Source organism: Triticum aestivum, chromosome 1D (genome assembly GCF_018294505.1).
Source record: "Triticum aestivum cultivar Chinese Spring chromosome 1D, IWGSC CS RefSeq v2.1, whole genome shotgun sequence".
NCBI classification, from domain to species: Eukaryota; Viridiplantae; Streptophyta; class Magnoliopsida; order Poales; family Poaceae; genus Triticum; species Triticum aestivum.
In genome coordinates, this window is record NC_057796.1 from 300,166,461 (window position 1) to 300,183,044 (window position 16,584).

Genomic DNA, 16,584 nt, shown 5'->3' on the forward strand with positions numbered 1-16,584 from the left:
CTGCATATAAACTACAACTACAGACCACAACTGTTGATGAGGATTTGAGTGGGGCAGCACCTCTTTTCTTTCCGGGGAATATAAAAGCCGGCGGCCTGAGACAGCTGATAGGTAACAAACCATCACCGTCGGCATCGTTATCCGATAACCATGACGGTATCCCTCACGCGTGTGGTTGGGTTGGGTTGCAAGCACATGTTTACCCCGTTTGTATTTCGGAATGAGATTTCCAGGTCGAAACCCCCTCCGCCTCCGATAATCATCGCCTTCTTGGTTAATGCAGCCTGTATAATCCCCTCTTTTTTAAGACCACTCTGTCCAATACTCTACCTCATATACTAGTGCTAATGCTCAAATAATACTACTAGTGCAGTGCAGAGACAAAGGTACCAGATCAGAGCGCCTCCAGCTTGCTTGCTTGCGGGCGTCGCCTACCTCCACTCCGCTTTTTCTCCGCGCGAGCGAGAAAATGCTGGCGCACTCGCCGAAAGTGGCATGTGGTGGGCGGCCTGCTACCGTGCCGTAGCCCCGCCCCCCGCCCGGTGCGCTCCCTCCGTTCCATTCCATCCACACCGTCCCGTTCCACTCCATTCCTTTCCTTTCCACCAAGGAAGCAACCAAAGCGGAGCCGACGCTGACCCGGGTAGGGGTAGCTTGGGTTGGGCGAGCTGATTCCCGCTCCACGGAAAAGAAAAGAAAAGAGAAGAAAACAAGAGCAAAGCAGCCCACGCCCACCGATTCCTTTCTTCCCCGCCCGCCCAAAGCCGAAGGATGGGCGACAGCGCAGGGCCGACCCAGACCCAGACCCAGGCGACGCTGTGAGGATCGATTCTCCAGGTGGCTGTTTCTATGTGGGAGGAGACTGGAGAGAAGAGGCCGGAGAGAGAGGGGAAAGCGGCCGGCTGCTGAGGCTTCCCCCCGGTCGTGATCTGTGATTCATTCGTCAGGTAGGTAGGTTCCCCGTGATCTCTCTTGGATGGATGGGTGGATGGGTGGGTGTGTTCGTTAGTTGGGATCTGCGGTGTTTTCTGTTGGTGGGGATTTGTTTTGGCTGTTTGGGTTCATTTCCCCTCTTGTTTTAACCAATTGACAGTCTGGTGAGTTCTCATGCTTGCAACAAGATGTGAGCTTGTCAGATATAGTTGTTGAGTATAGCTGATAATTAGCTGGATTTGTTCAGCAAAGTTTTTTTTATCAGAAACTTCCATTTGCTTCATTAAGATTTACTGTACTAGTTTGATTGATTATTGGGTTCATCAGATATCTGCCAATCTCCCCTGTTTCTGCGGCCGAACAGTCTCAGTTCTACCCATCTTGTCTTCAGAGTTCAGAGAGATATCATTCCTTCGCAATTCAAAATCCGGCTGCTAACTTGTGTTGATCTACGTGCAGTGATCCAAGAGATTATTAACTGTACAAAACAGTACAAGAGACAAGAAACAGCAGATTGTTCTGAAATGGGGAGGCGAAGCAACAGGCGGTCCGCGGCGCAGGACGACACCAATGTCGGCTGCGTCTGGGGCCTAATGCGCATGGTCTATTTCCGCCGCGACCCCAGATTCCTGATGGACGCGAAGCAGGCGGGCGGGAGGCATAAGCTCCGGGAGATCACAGGTCAAAATAAAATCATCTCTTTTACGCATCATAGGCTCATTGCTGCTACCAAATTCAGATGGTTCAAGTTGCTTTTGAATTTCAGATGCTGTCACCTGTCCAGTAAGGTTACTAGTTTCACACGAAAACCACACAACGAGTTTGCGTAGTGTTATAAGAAAATCGAAAGAGGTGATTTTGCTTGGTTGCTTTCACTGGCTTGTTTCGCAGAATTATATTTACAGTTTAGAAGTGCAACCTGTGTGGCTGGATGAGTCGTGTCATTCCCTGCGCTACTTTTAGGTTGAGTTTAATAAGATCGGTCACTGCTTCTGATGCCCAATCCAGAACTAGTAAATGATGAATGTTAAGATAGTTCAGCAAAGGAATGTGCATCTTGAATTTTCTCTTGACTTGTAATGTTATTGCACAATATTCTTATGATGGACACTATATTTCTTTTTCAGACGGAAGGGACTCAGGGAAGAGGCCTAGGGATTTTGAGGAAATCGAAAAAGATGATGTAAGTTAAACAAACTAAGAAAATTAAGGTCCCAGGAGTAAATTCACTTTCATAGTTCATTGACTACTGTGTGTAAATGAAACCATTTCATTGACTGCTGTGTGTAAATGAAACCATAATTTTTCAAATCTGCGAGTATCATGGATCCATACAGAAACATCGGTTTTCCTAAAACAGTTCTGTTTTACTTTCTCTGTTTTTCAGAACATAGAAAACGGCCCTTTGCAGCAACCAACCGTCAAAAAACTTATGGAGGAAGAATTGGGGCGTGTGAATCTTTTGAGGACAGTTCCAAACAACGAGGTTCAGAGAAGATTAGCTGATCTGGGAAATGACCTATCTCTTGATGGAAATTCAGAGCATACAAATAACACAACAGGAACTTTAAATCACGGCACGGATATCTCCGTGTCTCGTTTATCTGGGTCAGTGGATTCTGAGGGTTCTAAGAGCTTGAACCACGCTGAATATGATCTCGAATCTGTCTTGGCAAGCTTCTTAGGTGAGATTTATAGGTGCCACAATGAATGTCCACATGATGATTGCAAGAGTAATAGTGAATTGTGTCCTTCATTGAAGTCCCTAATCCATAAGAAGCTTAATGACTTAAGCAATCTTCAATCCAATATTGATTGTGAGCAACCTCAAGAGAGCAAGGGAGAAAAGCTACTGGCTGGTAATGGCATTTCTAGCAGCAGGACTGTTCAGTCCAAGGAATTCAAGGATGCTCTGGAGATACTGGGTTCAAACAAGGAACTTTTCCTGAAGGTGCTTCAGAAGCCTAATTCACATATGTTGGACAATATCAGAAACCACCAAAACAGTAGATTGACAACCAAGTTAGAGCCCAATAAAAATCTTGGAGAAACTAATTCCCTTGAAGAGACAAGAGGCTCAAATCATGACTTGTCTGCACCGGCACAGGCTAAGGAGAGCAAACATATGTTCTTCTGGAGGAAAGACAAGTCGAAAATAAAGCAGATGCTACCAGAAGGAATTAATGGATCTCAGCCTGTTAGCAAAATAGTTATTCTGAAGCCAAATCCAGGAAAAGGAATTGATCAGACAGTGACAAGCAGTGCAAGATATTTACATCAGCAACCTAGTACCTCTCAAACTCCAGAGTACAGTGGGAGGGAAACCTCAAAATTTTCAATCAAAGAAGTCAGGAGGAGATTCAGAATTGTGACTGGTGAGACAAGAAGAGAAAGAAATGCAGCACCTGCAGACGACCTTCAAAGAGTTTCACGTTGGCATTCCATGATTGCAACGAAGAAGAGTTCTGGGTATCACACACAAGGGAGCTTGGCAGACAAATCTGCATCAAATTTTAAGAACGACATCGCCAGACCTTCAACCAGCAGCAAGCAAAAGCAACAAAATGGCGGCGAGACTGAAATTAGTGGTCATATAGCAGTGCCACAAGATGATTCTATCTTCTACAAGGAGGCCAAGAAGCATTTAACAGATATGCTAAAGGATAACAATAAGTCCGGCAACTATCCAACAGCCCAGGTCTCAAAATCCTTGGAAGGAATGCTTTCGCTCCCTCACTGCGATGTGTCATCTCCTAGGAATAGCCGTAGTGGAAAATGCCACACTGATCTCTCACCTGAAGAGACGGATTCTTGCCTTGTACCCATGGTTGACAGTGAAGAAACTACACAAGAGAGCAGTCAATCATGGGACGACTCACTGAGCAACACTGCACATTGTCCTAGTATAGCAGTTGATGATCAGGTGGTTGTTCAGGACAAATGTAGCATGAAAGAAGAACCACAAGAAGGTAACCTTCTATAGTTGCATGAATCATCAGGTTGAATTGAGTGGTACATATTTTTTATCATCAAACAGAAATAACTCTAGAATCTTGTGCAGGACAAGGAGATGTTACTGATGTGGTAGACACCATATGTATGGAAGAAATTGGAAAAATAGATTGTTCTGAAACAATCTGCAACACACAATCCATCTCAGCAGAACTATGCAGAGATAGCCCGCAGCCAGTAAGCTCTCCAAAAAAAACATAGCATTGTCTCATGTTTTTGTTGCGATATTATTTATGTTAACGTCGCATGTTTCATTTATAGGATATGATAGAGGAAGCAGAGCAAGGAAAAGAACCTGTTAAAATCTTGTTGAGCTATCCTGAGAGCATTGTTGAATTGGAGCAGCAAGAACCAGGAACACCTGAACCAAGAGCATCGGCCAAATTTATCTCAGATTGTTCCCCCGAGCTAAGCCATGACAAGCAAGAACAGCCCAGTCCTGTGTCTGTTCTTGATTCATTCTATGAAGATGTTGCAGATCCTGAATGCGAAAACATTAAACAATGTGAGCCCAATTACATAAATATATGTAACCCTTTTGCCCATTCCCAGTAATAAACAATCTGTTCAAATAGATCTGTATGACTTAACCCTTTTGTGACATACAGGTGATCTGCATGAAGAGTTGCGTGGAGCCCTGTACTTCCCAGATAACGAATCAGATCTAAAGGTCTTTTGGGAGGACAAGAATGTCCGATTAGATTATATAAAGTTGGTTTTGGAGCTCTCGGAATTATGCGCAGAACAGAATTTAGAGGTATGGTATCTGGAGGATGAGTTAATCAGCCCTTGCCTGTTGGAAGAACTACCAAACCAAGGTGATCAAATAGATGATCTGAAAATTCTGTTTGACTGTATCTGCGAAGCTCTAACAGAGATCCAGGAGAGATATTTTAGACTCTCTTCTTGGTTGTCGTTTCTCAAACACGACATACGGGCACCTCCAGTGGGAGAAGACCTCGTCGCAGAAGTTGACAAATATGTTGACGATTACCTCCGACATAGTTTTCCAAGTACATTAGACCATACAATAAAAAAGGATTTCGAAGTTCGGACATGGATGGACATTCGGTCGAAGACTGAAGGGATCGTTGTGGAGATATGGGAGTTTGTGTTAGACGAACTTATCGATGAGGCTGTTTTCGATTTGTGGATTTGAAGCTCTGATCAGGTCCCCTGTCGGTGGTGCTTTGTGAGGGGTATATACACTAGGTATAACTGTAGAGGTTTTCATGCTGACAATAACACCATTTTACGTGGCAGAATAACACGGGCTGTTTTGTTTGGCCTGTTTGAGTAAAGTAATGAGAGTGTGAACTTCAACGACGTCTTGCTCGTCGAAGTGTGTATAACTGCAGCGGAAGAAACTTCTCTGATGCATGACAGCGGAAGTTTCGACCTGCAAACCTCCCAGCCGTGCAGCTTGTCTAGACTAGATGAAGTTTGGGCAGCCCGTCACAGCCATGCCTCTTGGACAGCTAAAATGCACAGCAGTCTGAAGGCTTTGCGGATTTTCCTCTTGTACATTGTGATCAGAGGTGATCACACATGTATATTTTTTTCTTTTTGTGTTTGTGTGTACATGTGTAATAGTTTTTCGAGAATCACACATGTGTAACAGTTACCATAATACTATATGACAGATCAAATGCTACTGCATGGTCTTCATTTTGCGAAATATCGGTGTCTTTTCAGTTAAGTTGGACCACGCTTTGTTTCCTTGGATAAACATGTGCGCTGCCTGTATTTGCTGCTACTCAAAGTGGATGTCAACTACATGTGTGTGTGTGTATGAAGCGCAGTGCATTTGATCATCAACCTTTCTAATGTTATCGCAGTAAATTCTACTAAACCGGAGGTTTTCAGCGAGTCAAGTTGCATGGTCATGAATGTGCCTGACTAATTCTTTGTGTTATTAGGTTGGATGTTTGGGTCGTCTAAGGATATATAACAAGCTTTTTGACAGCCATAGGTACCAAGATCGATGAGCAAGAAAGAGGGGCAAATCAGACACACTGCTGGTCAGACACAACCTGAAATCAGATGAAAAAGCCAAAAAAGAATATCTTACAGGACTCACTGTTAGTCAGACAAACTCTGCATATATTCTTTGCAAGATATATAGACCTTACAAATCCTTGACTACGTCAGTAGTAGAAATCTCACGGTACAAAAGTTACCGTAAGATCATCATCATCCTAATCTACGCCGTTTCCCATCACAGAGAGCTGGGAACAAGGCTCGAAAGTAAGTACATTTTGCTCTTAAGAGCATTCATTCGTTCATTCTCTCGACGAATCTGTCCGTCAGGTTTGGTCCGTCGCTCACTGTTCATTTCCTGGCAGCCTTGTCGGCAAAAAGAACTTCGTCCGTCCACGAGACGATGTTGAACGCCAGGCTCTCCAGCACCCTCGAGTAGCTCTCCAGGATCGCCTGCCCAACATCCTGCAAAATGAAAATCATCCATCTCGCCCGATCAGAAAACAGCATTTCATCTACATCAAGATCAAGTGTGTGATGAACTGATGATCATGTCAAGTTCAGATAGAAATGATGATGTCAAGTTCAGATAAATGTATGTATCTTGGTGTCAAATTCAGATGATGCAGATATGGGATGCGGTTGTTGATTTGATTGGCTACCTTGTTGAACTGGATCTTGCTGGTGTCGAGGGTGGTCTGGGAGAGGCCGGGGAAGCGGTGCTTGATGCAGAGGAGGAGGCTCTCGGCCCTGCCGGCCAGCGCCACGTTCTTGCCGCCCTCGCCGCCGTCGTCGGCGGCCGCGGCGAGCTCCTTCACCCGGCTCCACTGCGCCGACCTGCCCACGCCGTGGCTCGCGGTCGCCTTGCGCCGCCACACGTACATGGCCGCCTCCACCCGGTCGGCCAGCGCCAGCGCCTCGTGCTCCGACGACACGTCCACGCAGTCCAGCAGGTAGTCCGGCGAGAACTTGTCGGAGCTGTGCATGGCGCGGTACACCGCGTCCCCCACGCTCGCCTTGCCGCTCTTCGGGAGCAGCGCCATGAACGACTCCGGCACCTCCATGTCGCTCAGCACGCCGCTGTTGATGGCCACGGCCGCCTTGTGGATCTGGTTCGCGCAGTCGCGCCTCTGCCGGAGCTCCTTGCGCGCCTTCACGGACAGCCCGCCTTCCGGGACGCACGGCACCGGCACCCACCACTTGTCCTCGTTCCGCTGGGTCGTCGTCGTAGACCGCCGGAACGACGACGACGGCGAGGACGACGAGGTCACCGACCCGAACGACCTCGTCCCGGCGTCTGCGTACCAGAACTCTGCCTTCTGGAAGCTGTCCATGATCTCCTGCGCATGTCAACGACGCATTTTGTTGGCATTGATCAGAACTCGGAACAAAGAAAGATCATCACCTCGTCGTCGGAAGAAAGATCATCTACTGTACTTACGATGAGCATGGCGTCGAGCTTCTCGAGGGCGGGGAGGTTGATGTAGATGTCGGATCTTGGCCTGGTGGCCATGACCTCGACGCGGGTGCCGTCGGAGAGCGGCTGCGTGGAGGGGTAGAACTCGACGATGTAGTCGCAGACGGCGAGGAGGCAGTCCATCTCCCTCCTCCACATGGCCTTCTTCCCCGCCGGCAGCGGCTCCAGCTTGTGGCAGTTCCCGAACACCGTGGCGTAGAGGTTGGTGATGGCGTTGGAGATGGCGACGGCGGTGCACACGCCCTTGCCGCCGCCGGACATGTCCTCGCCCAGCAGCAGCTTGGAGAACCGCTCCTTGACCAGGTCCAGCTCGTCCTCGGCGGAGCGGCGGTCGAGCACGTCGGCGCGGGGCTTCATGCTGAGCCGGCTGAGCGCGGCGGCGGGGGAGCCGCGGCCGCCGATGAGCTTGGACACGGCGGCCGTCCCGAAGGGCCCGCTGTGGTCAACGCTGCGCTCCGAGAAGGTGGACACGTCCGAGGCGGTGCGGCTGAAGTCCACCGTGTCGTGCAGGCTCGGCGCCGTGGACGACGACGAGCAGCACTGCGCCTCCGCCTCGGAGCTCTCGTCGGACAACGAGACCGACGGGCTGCTGCTGCTGTCAGCCATGGTTATTATTGGCTTCCTTCCTTCCTTTCTTCCGTCCTTCGTGCAGTACAGTTAGCTAGTCCTGCTTTATAAGGAAAGGGTCCCGGTGAATTCTCGCGACAAATCCATCGAAATGGGAGCACTGGACAAAATTTGAACTCCTGTGCGTGAAGTGCAAAATTTAAGCGCATTTCCCGAAATTTGAGCGATTCATTCTTGTTTTTAACATCTTGAGTTGCTGCTTTTTAGACGATGGCGAGGTGACTCCATACCAATCCACGGCTACTTGAGCATGCCATGCAGATCGCAAGAAAGTAGCCATGAAATGCTTTTGCTTTTGAATCTTCTTTAGATGCATGGGAAGAAAACAAGCGCGCCTTTTTGCAATTCCACCACACATTCTTCTTGGCTGTTGGATGCAAATCAAAGGAATAATATGGGAAGTTAAGCAAATTACCTTTTGTGCCGCTGATTTGATCCTAAGCCAATGATCTCCTTGGCCTTGCCATGCACTGGAAGAAGAAAAGCTCTTGTGTTCCCTCCAAGTGTTCCCTCTATCAGCTTTCTCTCTGCTCTGGCAGGTTTCCCTTTTCTCTCTCTCAACAATGGCAACGTGCAGAGGGGAGAAGCGGCAATGTGAGCAACGGATGGTATGTTTTTCCTTGGTCATGGAAAGTGGTCATGCCATAGGGAGGGATTAGTGATTTGTTTCCCTTATTTTACTGGTCGTGGGAAGGAAGTGTCTGTCTAAAGAAATCGGGGCAGGATTATGTTTGCGTGTATGAAATTAAGGGATAGTCAACCGTGGTATTGCTGGGCTGGATCATTGCTAATCTTTGTGATGTAGTATAATATTCTGTATATTGGACAGATAAAAGAAGAGGGGGAAATGTTTGTGTTACACATTTTAAGGCGAACCAACCTGTGGTTAGATGGTTAGAGGGACCGTGGTATCCCGGCTCATCAGGGTTCAAATTCTGATGCTCGCTCGCATTTATTCCTGGATTTATTTCAGGAAGTGGGAGGAGACGTTCCCCTCGACAACGAGGTGCCTACGATGACTTCGTAAATTTCAAGATGATATGCCGGCTCAGTCTTTCGAAGGTGCTCATAGGGGTAGGGTGTGCGTGTGTGCGTTCATAGGAGTGAGTGTATGCGCGTGTATATGAGCGCTTGCGTCTGTACTGTGTTAAAAATACAGTTACACATTTTAAGCATTATACCATACAATGCATGTTTAAATGACACGGAAATATCACAGATAATCCATTAATCGAGAAAAGTGAACGAAAATGCCTTGCAACCTACAAAACTACAAATGGGCAGTTTAGACACCGAGGCTCTGTTTGGCATTGCAGTGGAAATCAATTTTCCACGTCGAGTTGATCTCCTTCTTCTAGTTGCCGAAAGGAGTTTTACATAAATTGGATTATTTGTGATCAAGATTCTTTTGGCAGGAGATAGCGAGAAAAAGAAATATCGATTGGCTAAATGGAGCGTGGTTTGCCGTCCCAAAGACCAAGGCGGGTTGGGCATTCATGACCTTGAGGTTAAGAATAGGTCCCTACTCGGTAAATAGTTGTTTAAATTACTAACGGAAGATGGTGTATGGCAAACCCTCCTCAGACGAAAATATGTGGGCTCCAAGGCAGTATCTCAAGTATATTGGAAGCCTGGGGATTCTCACTTTTGGGCGGGTCTAATGGCTACGAAGAAATATTTCTTTTGCTATGGATCTTTCTCAATTAAGGATGGCTCGGAAAATAGATTTTGGGAGGATAGGTGGCTAGGAAATGCCACTCTCCGGGAACAATATCCGGCTCTATACAACATTGTACGTCACAAGGGTGATACTATCGCCACGGTAATGGAATCATTTCCGCCAAATGTGACATTCAGAAGGGATTTATTTGGACCCAGACTATAATAGTGGAACATCCTGCTCCAGCAGTTGTCCACAGTGCAATTGTCACATGGGTCCGATGTATTCCGATGGAACCTACATGGGAATGGACAATTCTTAGTGGAGTCTATGTATAGAGCGTTAATCCAGTCTGATGTGCCAGTTGATAATAACAAGAAGATCTGGAAGATGAAGATACTGCTTAAGAATAAAATCTTCGCATGGTATCTTCGTCGTGGAGTCATTCTTACTAAAGATAACCTTATTAAGAGGAATTGGCATGGAAGTCCGCAATGTGTCTTTTGTCACCATGATGAGACAATAAAACATTTATTCTTCCAATGCAAATTGGCTCGTTCTATATGGTCAGTCATCCAAATAGCTTCTGGCTTGTATCCTCCTTGTAGTGTTGCTAATGTATTTGGCAACTGGCTACATGTGATTGATCACAGGTTTAGAACTCTTCTCAGGGTGGGAGCGCTTGCCATTATTTGGTCGCTTTGGCTCTGTAAAAATGATAAGGTTTTTAACGATAAAAGTACTTCTCTTATGCAGGTTATCTACAGATGTACCGGGACTATTCGTTTATGGTCCTCTCTACAACGTGTGGAGAATCGAGACCTGTTTATGAAGGTGTGTACACGATTGGCGGCTACGACGAGGGATACTTTTACCCAACATGGGTGGCAGCATGATCTTAGGATTGGCCCACCTCCGCTTTAGGCGTTATACGGATACTACATGTTTCCCTTGTATTTCGCCTTTTTATTATTTTTTATTTGAATGAGAGGATATTGTTTGGCTATGTGCATCTTAGCTATGAAGAGGCCGGGTGTAATGCTTAAATCTTTTAAGTAATAAAGCGCCCCTTTTCAAAAAAAAAATTATTCATTTAGCAGATTTTTCGCATTCACTCCATTAAAGCAAATTTATGCCACATTTTACACCAGTTAAGCAAACCTGTGCTAAAAATGTAAAAAGAAAAACTACTAAATAGGATAACTGTTGTCACAGACGTGAAACTTAGGGGTAAAAGGTGAAGTCTTCCCTTCCACTCGCTTCACTTCATCGTCGTCCTCCTCCTCGCACCGTCGTTCGTCCCACTTCCCCCCTTTTTTTTTCTCCTTCCACCTCCTAGGCCCCTCTTTGATGTTAGCGGTCGGTCACGTTGCAAGCACGATTTCGAAGTGGGTTCTCTAGATTTTCTTTCTTTCTAGAAGATATAATGCATCACAACCATATGACATGTGTCACAAATGATTGGAGGACAGTAAGATTGGTGAGCTGGAAAGAGCGGTTTACCATGGCCTATCGGGCCGTGCAACAGAAGTGGGTGCTTGAGATTAGTTGGTGACATTACGAATGATGGTGCACGTACGGCTAAGCTAGCTAAGCGTTCATGGTAGTATAAATTTAATCCAAGCAGGGCGATGGACCGGTGCAGTATAGTGAGTAAATAACATAAAACTACCATTTTTCGTCCTATGGTTTCAAAAACCATCACTTTTTTGTTTGTGACTGATACCTATCATTTTTTTCGTCGGTTGTCTCAAAAAACCCAAATCGCCTTGTGTTTTACAACTGATCGCGATTATGACAGGTGTGGCCCGCTCCTAAACGAACCGTCTGGTTGACCGTCAGTTTGACCGTTAACTGACATGTGGGACCCACGTGTCAGTGTCTCTTCCTAACAATCTTATTAAAAAAAGCAATCAGGTCCCTGTAAATATTTTTGAAAAGCAATCGACTCCCTCGCGCGGCCGTGCTCAAGATCGAGAGGAGCTCGTCGTTCAGCAGCCATGGCGCCTGCCGCCGTGGAGCTCCCCGTCGCGTGGTCTCTTTCTCTTCCCTCTTCCTCGCGTCCGCTCGAGGTGGGTGGGGCAGCTCGAAGCGCTCGGCTCCAATGGCCGTCGCTGGCAACCTCCTCCCCCATAGCCCGGTCGCTGGCAACCTCCTCCCTACGGCCTCGACGCGCTCCACTACCTGCTCGCCGGCGCCGGCCTCCGCCTGCCCCCGCACGTCGATGACGTCGAGTTCGCGGAAGCAGCAAGCAGCGGTCGCGGGCATCAACAGACGAAGGGGAAGAGGAAGGGGCGGGCAAGCAAGCGGCGGCGGCGGCGGCGGAGAGCAGGCAGTTCACCGGGGCCATGGGTCGCCGCCAACCTCTTCCTCTCCCACGGGGCCGACGAGATCCGGCAGAGGCAGCGCCGCCGCGCGCTGCTCCCTCCTCACCTGCTCCGGCCCTCCACCACCATGCGGGAGGCCGTGCTCCGGCCAAAGGGGGAGGTGAGCTCGCTGGTGGCGGCGTGGCGGCCACTCCAGTGGGGTGGGAAAGGAGGCGAGGTGGACGGCGGCTGGGAGCTGGCTGGAGGGCGGCGACACGGCAATGGCGACTGCTGTGCGGCTGCGGCGGTCATGGCAGTGGTGTGCGCGAGGACCCGATTGCTTTTTCTAGAAATATTTACAGGACCCGATTGCTTTTTATTTTTTTGGCAGGGATCTGATTGATTTTATGCCACGTCAGTTAACGGTCAAACAATCAGAGCTCTTACACGCGGGCCCAACCTGTCATAATCGCGATCAGTTGTAAAACACAAGGCGATTTGGGTTTTTTGAAACAACCGACGAAAAAAGTGGTAGGTATCAGTCACAAACAAAAAAATGGTGGTTTTTTGTTACCATAAGACGAAAAGTGATAGTTTTATGCTATTTACTCTAGTATAGTACTAGCAGTAGGGGGCAGGTCGCCAATGCGGCGTGATTTATGCGACGAAAGATGAAAATGTTCATTTATTTGCGGCTAGCTGTAGTAGTGTTAACTTTGCGTGCAGAGTGGCCAAAGCTCCCTTCAACCCTTGCACGACGCAAGCAGGTTTTTTCCGAGACCGTGGCGTGATCATGGATGGACGGTGCAGAGGTCAAGGACACGGTAGGTTTATTTTTTCTTATTTATATACAGGAGAGAAATTAGAAGAACAAACGCACGAATACGATTTTTTTTTGCAGAACCTCTAGCAGCATGTATATGTATAGCTTGATGTCAAAACGTTTTCCGTCTCTCCGTTTGATTAGCCAGCAATACTGTTAATAGTCTATGTTTGGGCTAGGTAGGTAGCTAGTCGTGCGCACTGCGTGGCCGTCACGATGCTCCCCTGCTCGCGCAGTCTCTTGTTTGGGGCGCATGTTACCGGGTACGGGTAGGTATACGTGCATGGCACGTAGCCGCCATTAACGCCACAAGATAAGAGGATGTCTTGTGTTTGTGTGTCCCTCCAAAAGAAAAATTGAATAAAAATATTTGGTTTGAGTTGACCGTATGCGTCGCAAGGAGGTTCACATTTTCTCTTTGGTTAACCAACAGCTGGCTCGTGAGTCTTGCCCCTGGCCCTGGGCTCTGGGTGGCTGGCTGGCCGGCTGGCCGCTCCATTTTAAAAAGAGTTGACATTTTGTATGTGTGGCCGTGTGGGGTGCGTGTTGTCGTTTGTTCAGCGGTACGGTACTCCTGCATTTGCAGGCGTCGTGTCTCCCAGGGAAGAACTTCACGGAGCACGAGCGCCCTGTGCCACGAGGAGGAGCTTCTCCGTATCTACACATACTCCGAGCATATGCTAGGCTTTAGCTTTCCGACGGCATTATTCGAAGTCAAACTGCTCAGTTCTTGCACCAAACGTGCACAAATTTGAATGCAAGCAGAGCAGCTTGTCTGTCTTTCAGATTGGTTCTGGCAGGCGGCTTCAATCCGAGGACAAAATTACTGTTCTGACCTAAAGAGTTAACAAAATCCCGATTTAACCTTGTTTAAAAAAAAAATCGATTCTGACCTTTTTGGGTGACGCCAACATCTATGGCGTCTGGGTTGCGAAGCAGACCTGGCGTCTGGCCCTTGGCCCGCACTGCTCGCCTCCCCGTTGATCTGCTGACGTGGCAAAGGGGCCAGACGCCAAGGACCCTGGCTTCTGGCCCTGGTAACTGGATAACGGCACGGGCCAGCCCACCCGTCCCCATCTCATCTTCTCCTGGCGACGCCTCACGAGCAGAGGGGCTGTGTTCGTCCTGACACCCCCCCCCCCCCCAAGCATCTTTGAGGTATTCTCCCCCATTCCCTCCAATTTGTTTTGGTTTCCCCCTCTTTTTTTGATGCATTATTTCACAATAGGTGATGTTAAATGAGTAGATGAATTCTTTGTTTTAGGAATATGTTTGTAGTTGGTAGATGATTATGTAGGTAGTGTAGTTGGTAGATGTTTGTAGTTGTCCACCAATAGACATAGTTTGTGATTTTTTTTTGAATTATAGATGATGTATGCATGTGCTAGTAAATTAGCTGTATGTTGAATATATAGATGGCATAATATTTGTTTGAATCTGAGAAGACTACTTTGGCAAGCAAATATATTTAGAAAAATATTATATGTGTGAAGTGGTATGACAATATAGTTGAATATATAGATGGCATTTTTTTGCAAAAGAGATGATGAAATTTGATGATTGTGTGTGACATGATTTGTTCAATAGGATGGCGGATGATGATTATGAAATTTATTTGATGGTGAAATTTGGTACTCTAGATGATATGTATTTGCGTATGTGACACCATATTATTTGACAAATTTATTTGATTGAGATGATGTTGGTATGTTTGAGAAGAATTATGTGTGCATATGTAGAAGAAAGAAATGACGTGGTTATGTTTGAGAAGAATGGTGTGTTCATATGGCATAACTTGGAGAAGGAAATTGTATTGTTTGATATTGTTCATGTATTCATAGATGTTTGTGATTTGTTTTGTAGGATGGCGGATGATGATGGACCTTAGTATGACGGATTAATCCAAGAGTGGGATAAGGAACATCGTGCTCGTGCCATTGAGAACGGAAAGGTAAGAAGCAAGACTTATCAATTTTCGTTGTTTCTCATTTGTGTTCTTGTATTGATAAAAAAATCACTTTATTTGCAGCCTGTAGTTGCTATGCGCATGAGGGGTCATTGCGCTGATGACTTTCCTTACGACGCGCGGTACGAGCCGTACATTCGGAGATTGGGTCTTGTCCCATTCATGTTGCAGTTTAAGCGATGGCCTCCGCCGGTGAACCACGCGGCGCTGACCGCACTTATGGATCGTTGGAGGCCCGAGACTCACTCGTTCCACCTTTCATTTGGGGAGATGACGATGACCCTAGAGGACATGGCTATGATAAGCGGCCTTCCTATCAACGGACGAGCTATTACCGGTCGTGTCAGCGCCGTTAATTGGCGACAACGGGCAGGCATTTTAATTGGTGTTGAGCCCGATGCCCCTCCGGCAGGCAAGGCCGATGCCTCGAAAGTGAGGCATTCTTGGCTAAAACAAGTCAGAGGAGAAGGCAATCCGTGCCCTCAGGGTGCCAATGACCTGGTTGTGCAACAGTACGCGCCGGACTATCTTTGGTATGTACTAACTAAGGTAGTCTTCTCAGACGCAACCGGGAACTCAGCCCTCTGGATGTTTTTGGAGCTACTCACTAACTGGGATACCCAGTATAGCTGGGGTTCGGCCGCACTAGCATACTTGTATCGTCAGGTAAGAGATATTTGCAACCGTTTATCTTGCATTTGTCATGCGCCTCCATATCTAACATGTTTGTTTGATTGCAGCTTGACTTGGCGTGTCGCAAGAAGGGAGATACATCCTCATTGGCTGGGTTTGTTTGGAGCCTATCCGTGTGGATGTGGGAGCGGATCCCGGTTGGACGGCCCGATTTAAAGAACCCTGAACACCCAAACCCACTTGGTAATCATGACGGGGCGCATGATGATGATCCATATCGGCTCCCTACGGTTGCGTACTATTGGGAACGGGTGACGGTGTACACAGGAAGCTCGCATGTGCGATACAAGTGCTATATGAACGAGCTGGACACCTTGATTGCTGAGCAGGTATTGAGAAGTTCAATGAGACAATATTTACTCAAGAATGAAATTTGTATCTAACAATGTATCTCTTTGTTTTGCAGGTCCATTGGTTGCCTTATGTGGATGATTGTGGCTTCTCTCTTAACGAGATGTGCACGCGTGATAGCCATCTTTGGCGGGCGAGGTGCCCAATGATATGCTTCTTTGCGGTTGAGTGGCACTTCGTAGACCGTGTGGCAAGACAATTTGGAAGAAGACAAGGTATTCCAATTGATGAGAGCAAGGAGGAACTTCTATCTCTGCATCGGTGAGCAAGCATGTCTTGAGTATGTAGTAGAGCATTGAATAAGTCTATATTTGCTAATGCTTTGTGACGTGGCTCATTTGTAGGTTCGATCGAAGGAACAATCAGGATATAGCGGATTGGGCAGACAAACACCTTAAGTGGATACAAATTTGGAATCGAAGAGACACGTTAGTGGAATCAGAGAGTAGACCTCACAATCAGTCAGCATATCAGAAGTATCAAGTGTGGTATGCGGATCGTTACCGGTTAAAGCTAAAGCCCGGTTGGACTCACGAGGAGTGGTCGGAGTTGGTGTCTGAAGATCCGGAGACTGCAGAAGGTTATCACACCTTCAACACGGTGGTGAGAGACACAAGAGGGGCTCACATTGACTATGCACCTATGCATGACGAAATGGTAGTCTAATGAGCCTATTCTAACACACTTGCATTATATAGTCTTCTTTCAAATACATAAGTTTGGTGTGTGCATGACTTGTAGGGAAGAGAGTTTCTT

The 16,584-nt window shown here is 47.1% G+C and overlaps 2 protein-coding genes across 3 annotated transcripts; one reads left to right on the forward strand and one right to left on the reverse strand.

The window, feature by feature from the left end:
* The first annotated feature begins 403 nt into the window (after positions 1 to 403).
* LOC123181599 (uncharacterized) lies at positions 404 to 5,623 on the forward strand. 2 transcript variants are annotated; one of them, XM_044593904.1, is made up of 7 exons: positions 404 to 951; positions 1,393 to 1,614; positions 2,061 to 2,116; positions 2,321 to 3,902; positions 3,995 to 4,122; positions 4,207 to 4,450; positions 4,554 to 5,623. In XM_044593904.1, the coding sequence occupies exons 2-7, from the start codon at positions 1,458 to 1,460 to the stop codon at positions 5,102 to 5,104; spliced, it is 2,718 nt and encodes a 905-aa protein (XP_044449839.1). In that variant the 5' UTR covers positions 404 to 951; positions 1,393 to 1,457; the 3' UTR covers positions 5,105 to 5,623. The 2 variants fall into 2 exon arrangements, with proteins under 2 accessions (XP_044449839.1, XP_044449840.1); XM_044593905.1 differs by having other exon boundaries at positions 405 to 947.
* Positions 5,624 to 6,027: 404 nt separating this feature from the next.
* Positions 6,028 to 8,628, reverse strand: LOC123181600 (rop guanine nucleotide exchange factor 3). The gene is made up of 4 exons (XM_044593906.1): positions 8,445 to 8,628; positions 7,367 to 8,072; positions 6,588 to 7,265; positions 6,028 to 6,390 (listed from the first exon to the last, which is right to left on the reverse strand). Exons 2-4 carry the CDS (start codon positions 8,006 to 8,008, stop codon positions 6,277 to 6,279), a joined length of 1,434 nt encoding a protein of 477 aa, XP_044449841.1. The 5' UTR covers positions 8,009 to 8,072; positions 8,445 to 8,628; the 3' UTR covers positions 6,028 to 6,276.
* Between the last annotated feature and the right edge of the window lie 7,956 nt (positions 8,629 to 16,584).

Bases quoted from the DNA above. Each gene is read 5' to 3' on its own strand.
- LOC123181599 (XM_044593904.1), top strand. From the start codon at position 1,458: ATGGGGAGGCGAAGCAACAGGCGGTCCGCGGCGCAGGACGACACCAAT. The intron at 3,903-3,994 runs GTAACCTTCTAT...AATCTTGTGCAG, and splicing joins GAAAGAAGAACCACAAGAAG to GACAAGGAGATGTTACTGAT. The intron at 4,123-4,206 runs GTAAGCTCTCCA...TTTCATTTATAG, and splicing joins GCAGAGATAGCCCGCAGCCA to GATATGATAGAGGAAGCAGA.
- LOC123181600 (XM_044593906.1), bottom strand. From the start codon at position 8,008: ATGGCTGACAGCAGCAGCAGCCCGTCGGTCTCGTTGTCCGACGAGAGC. The intron at 7,266-7,366 runs GTAAGTACAGTA...TGACATGCGCAG, and splicing joins AGCTCGACGCCATGCTCATC to GAGATCATGGACAGCTTCCA. The intron at 6,391-6,587 runs GTAGCCAATCAA...TTCATTTTGCAG, and splicing joins GCAAGATCCAGTTCAACAAG to GATGTTGGGCAGGCGATCCT.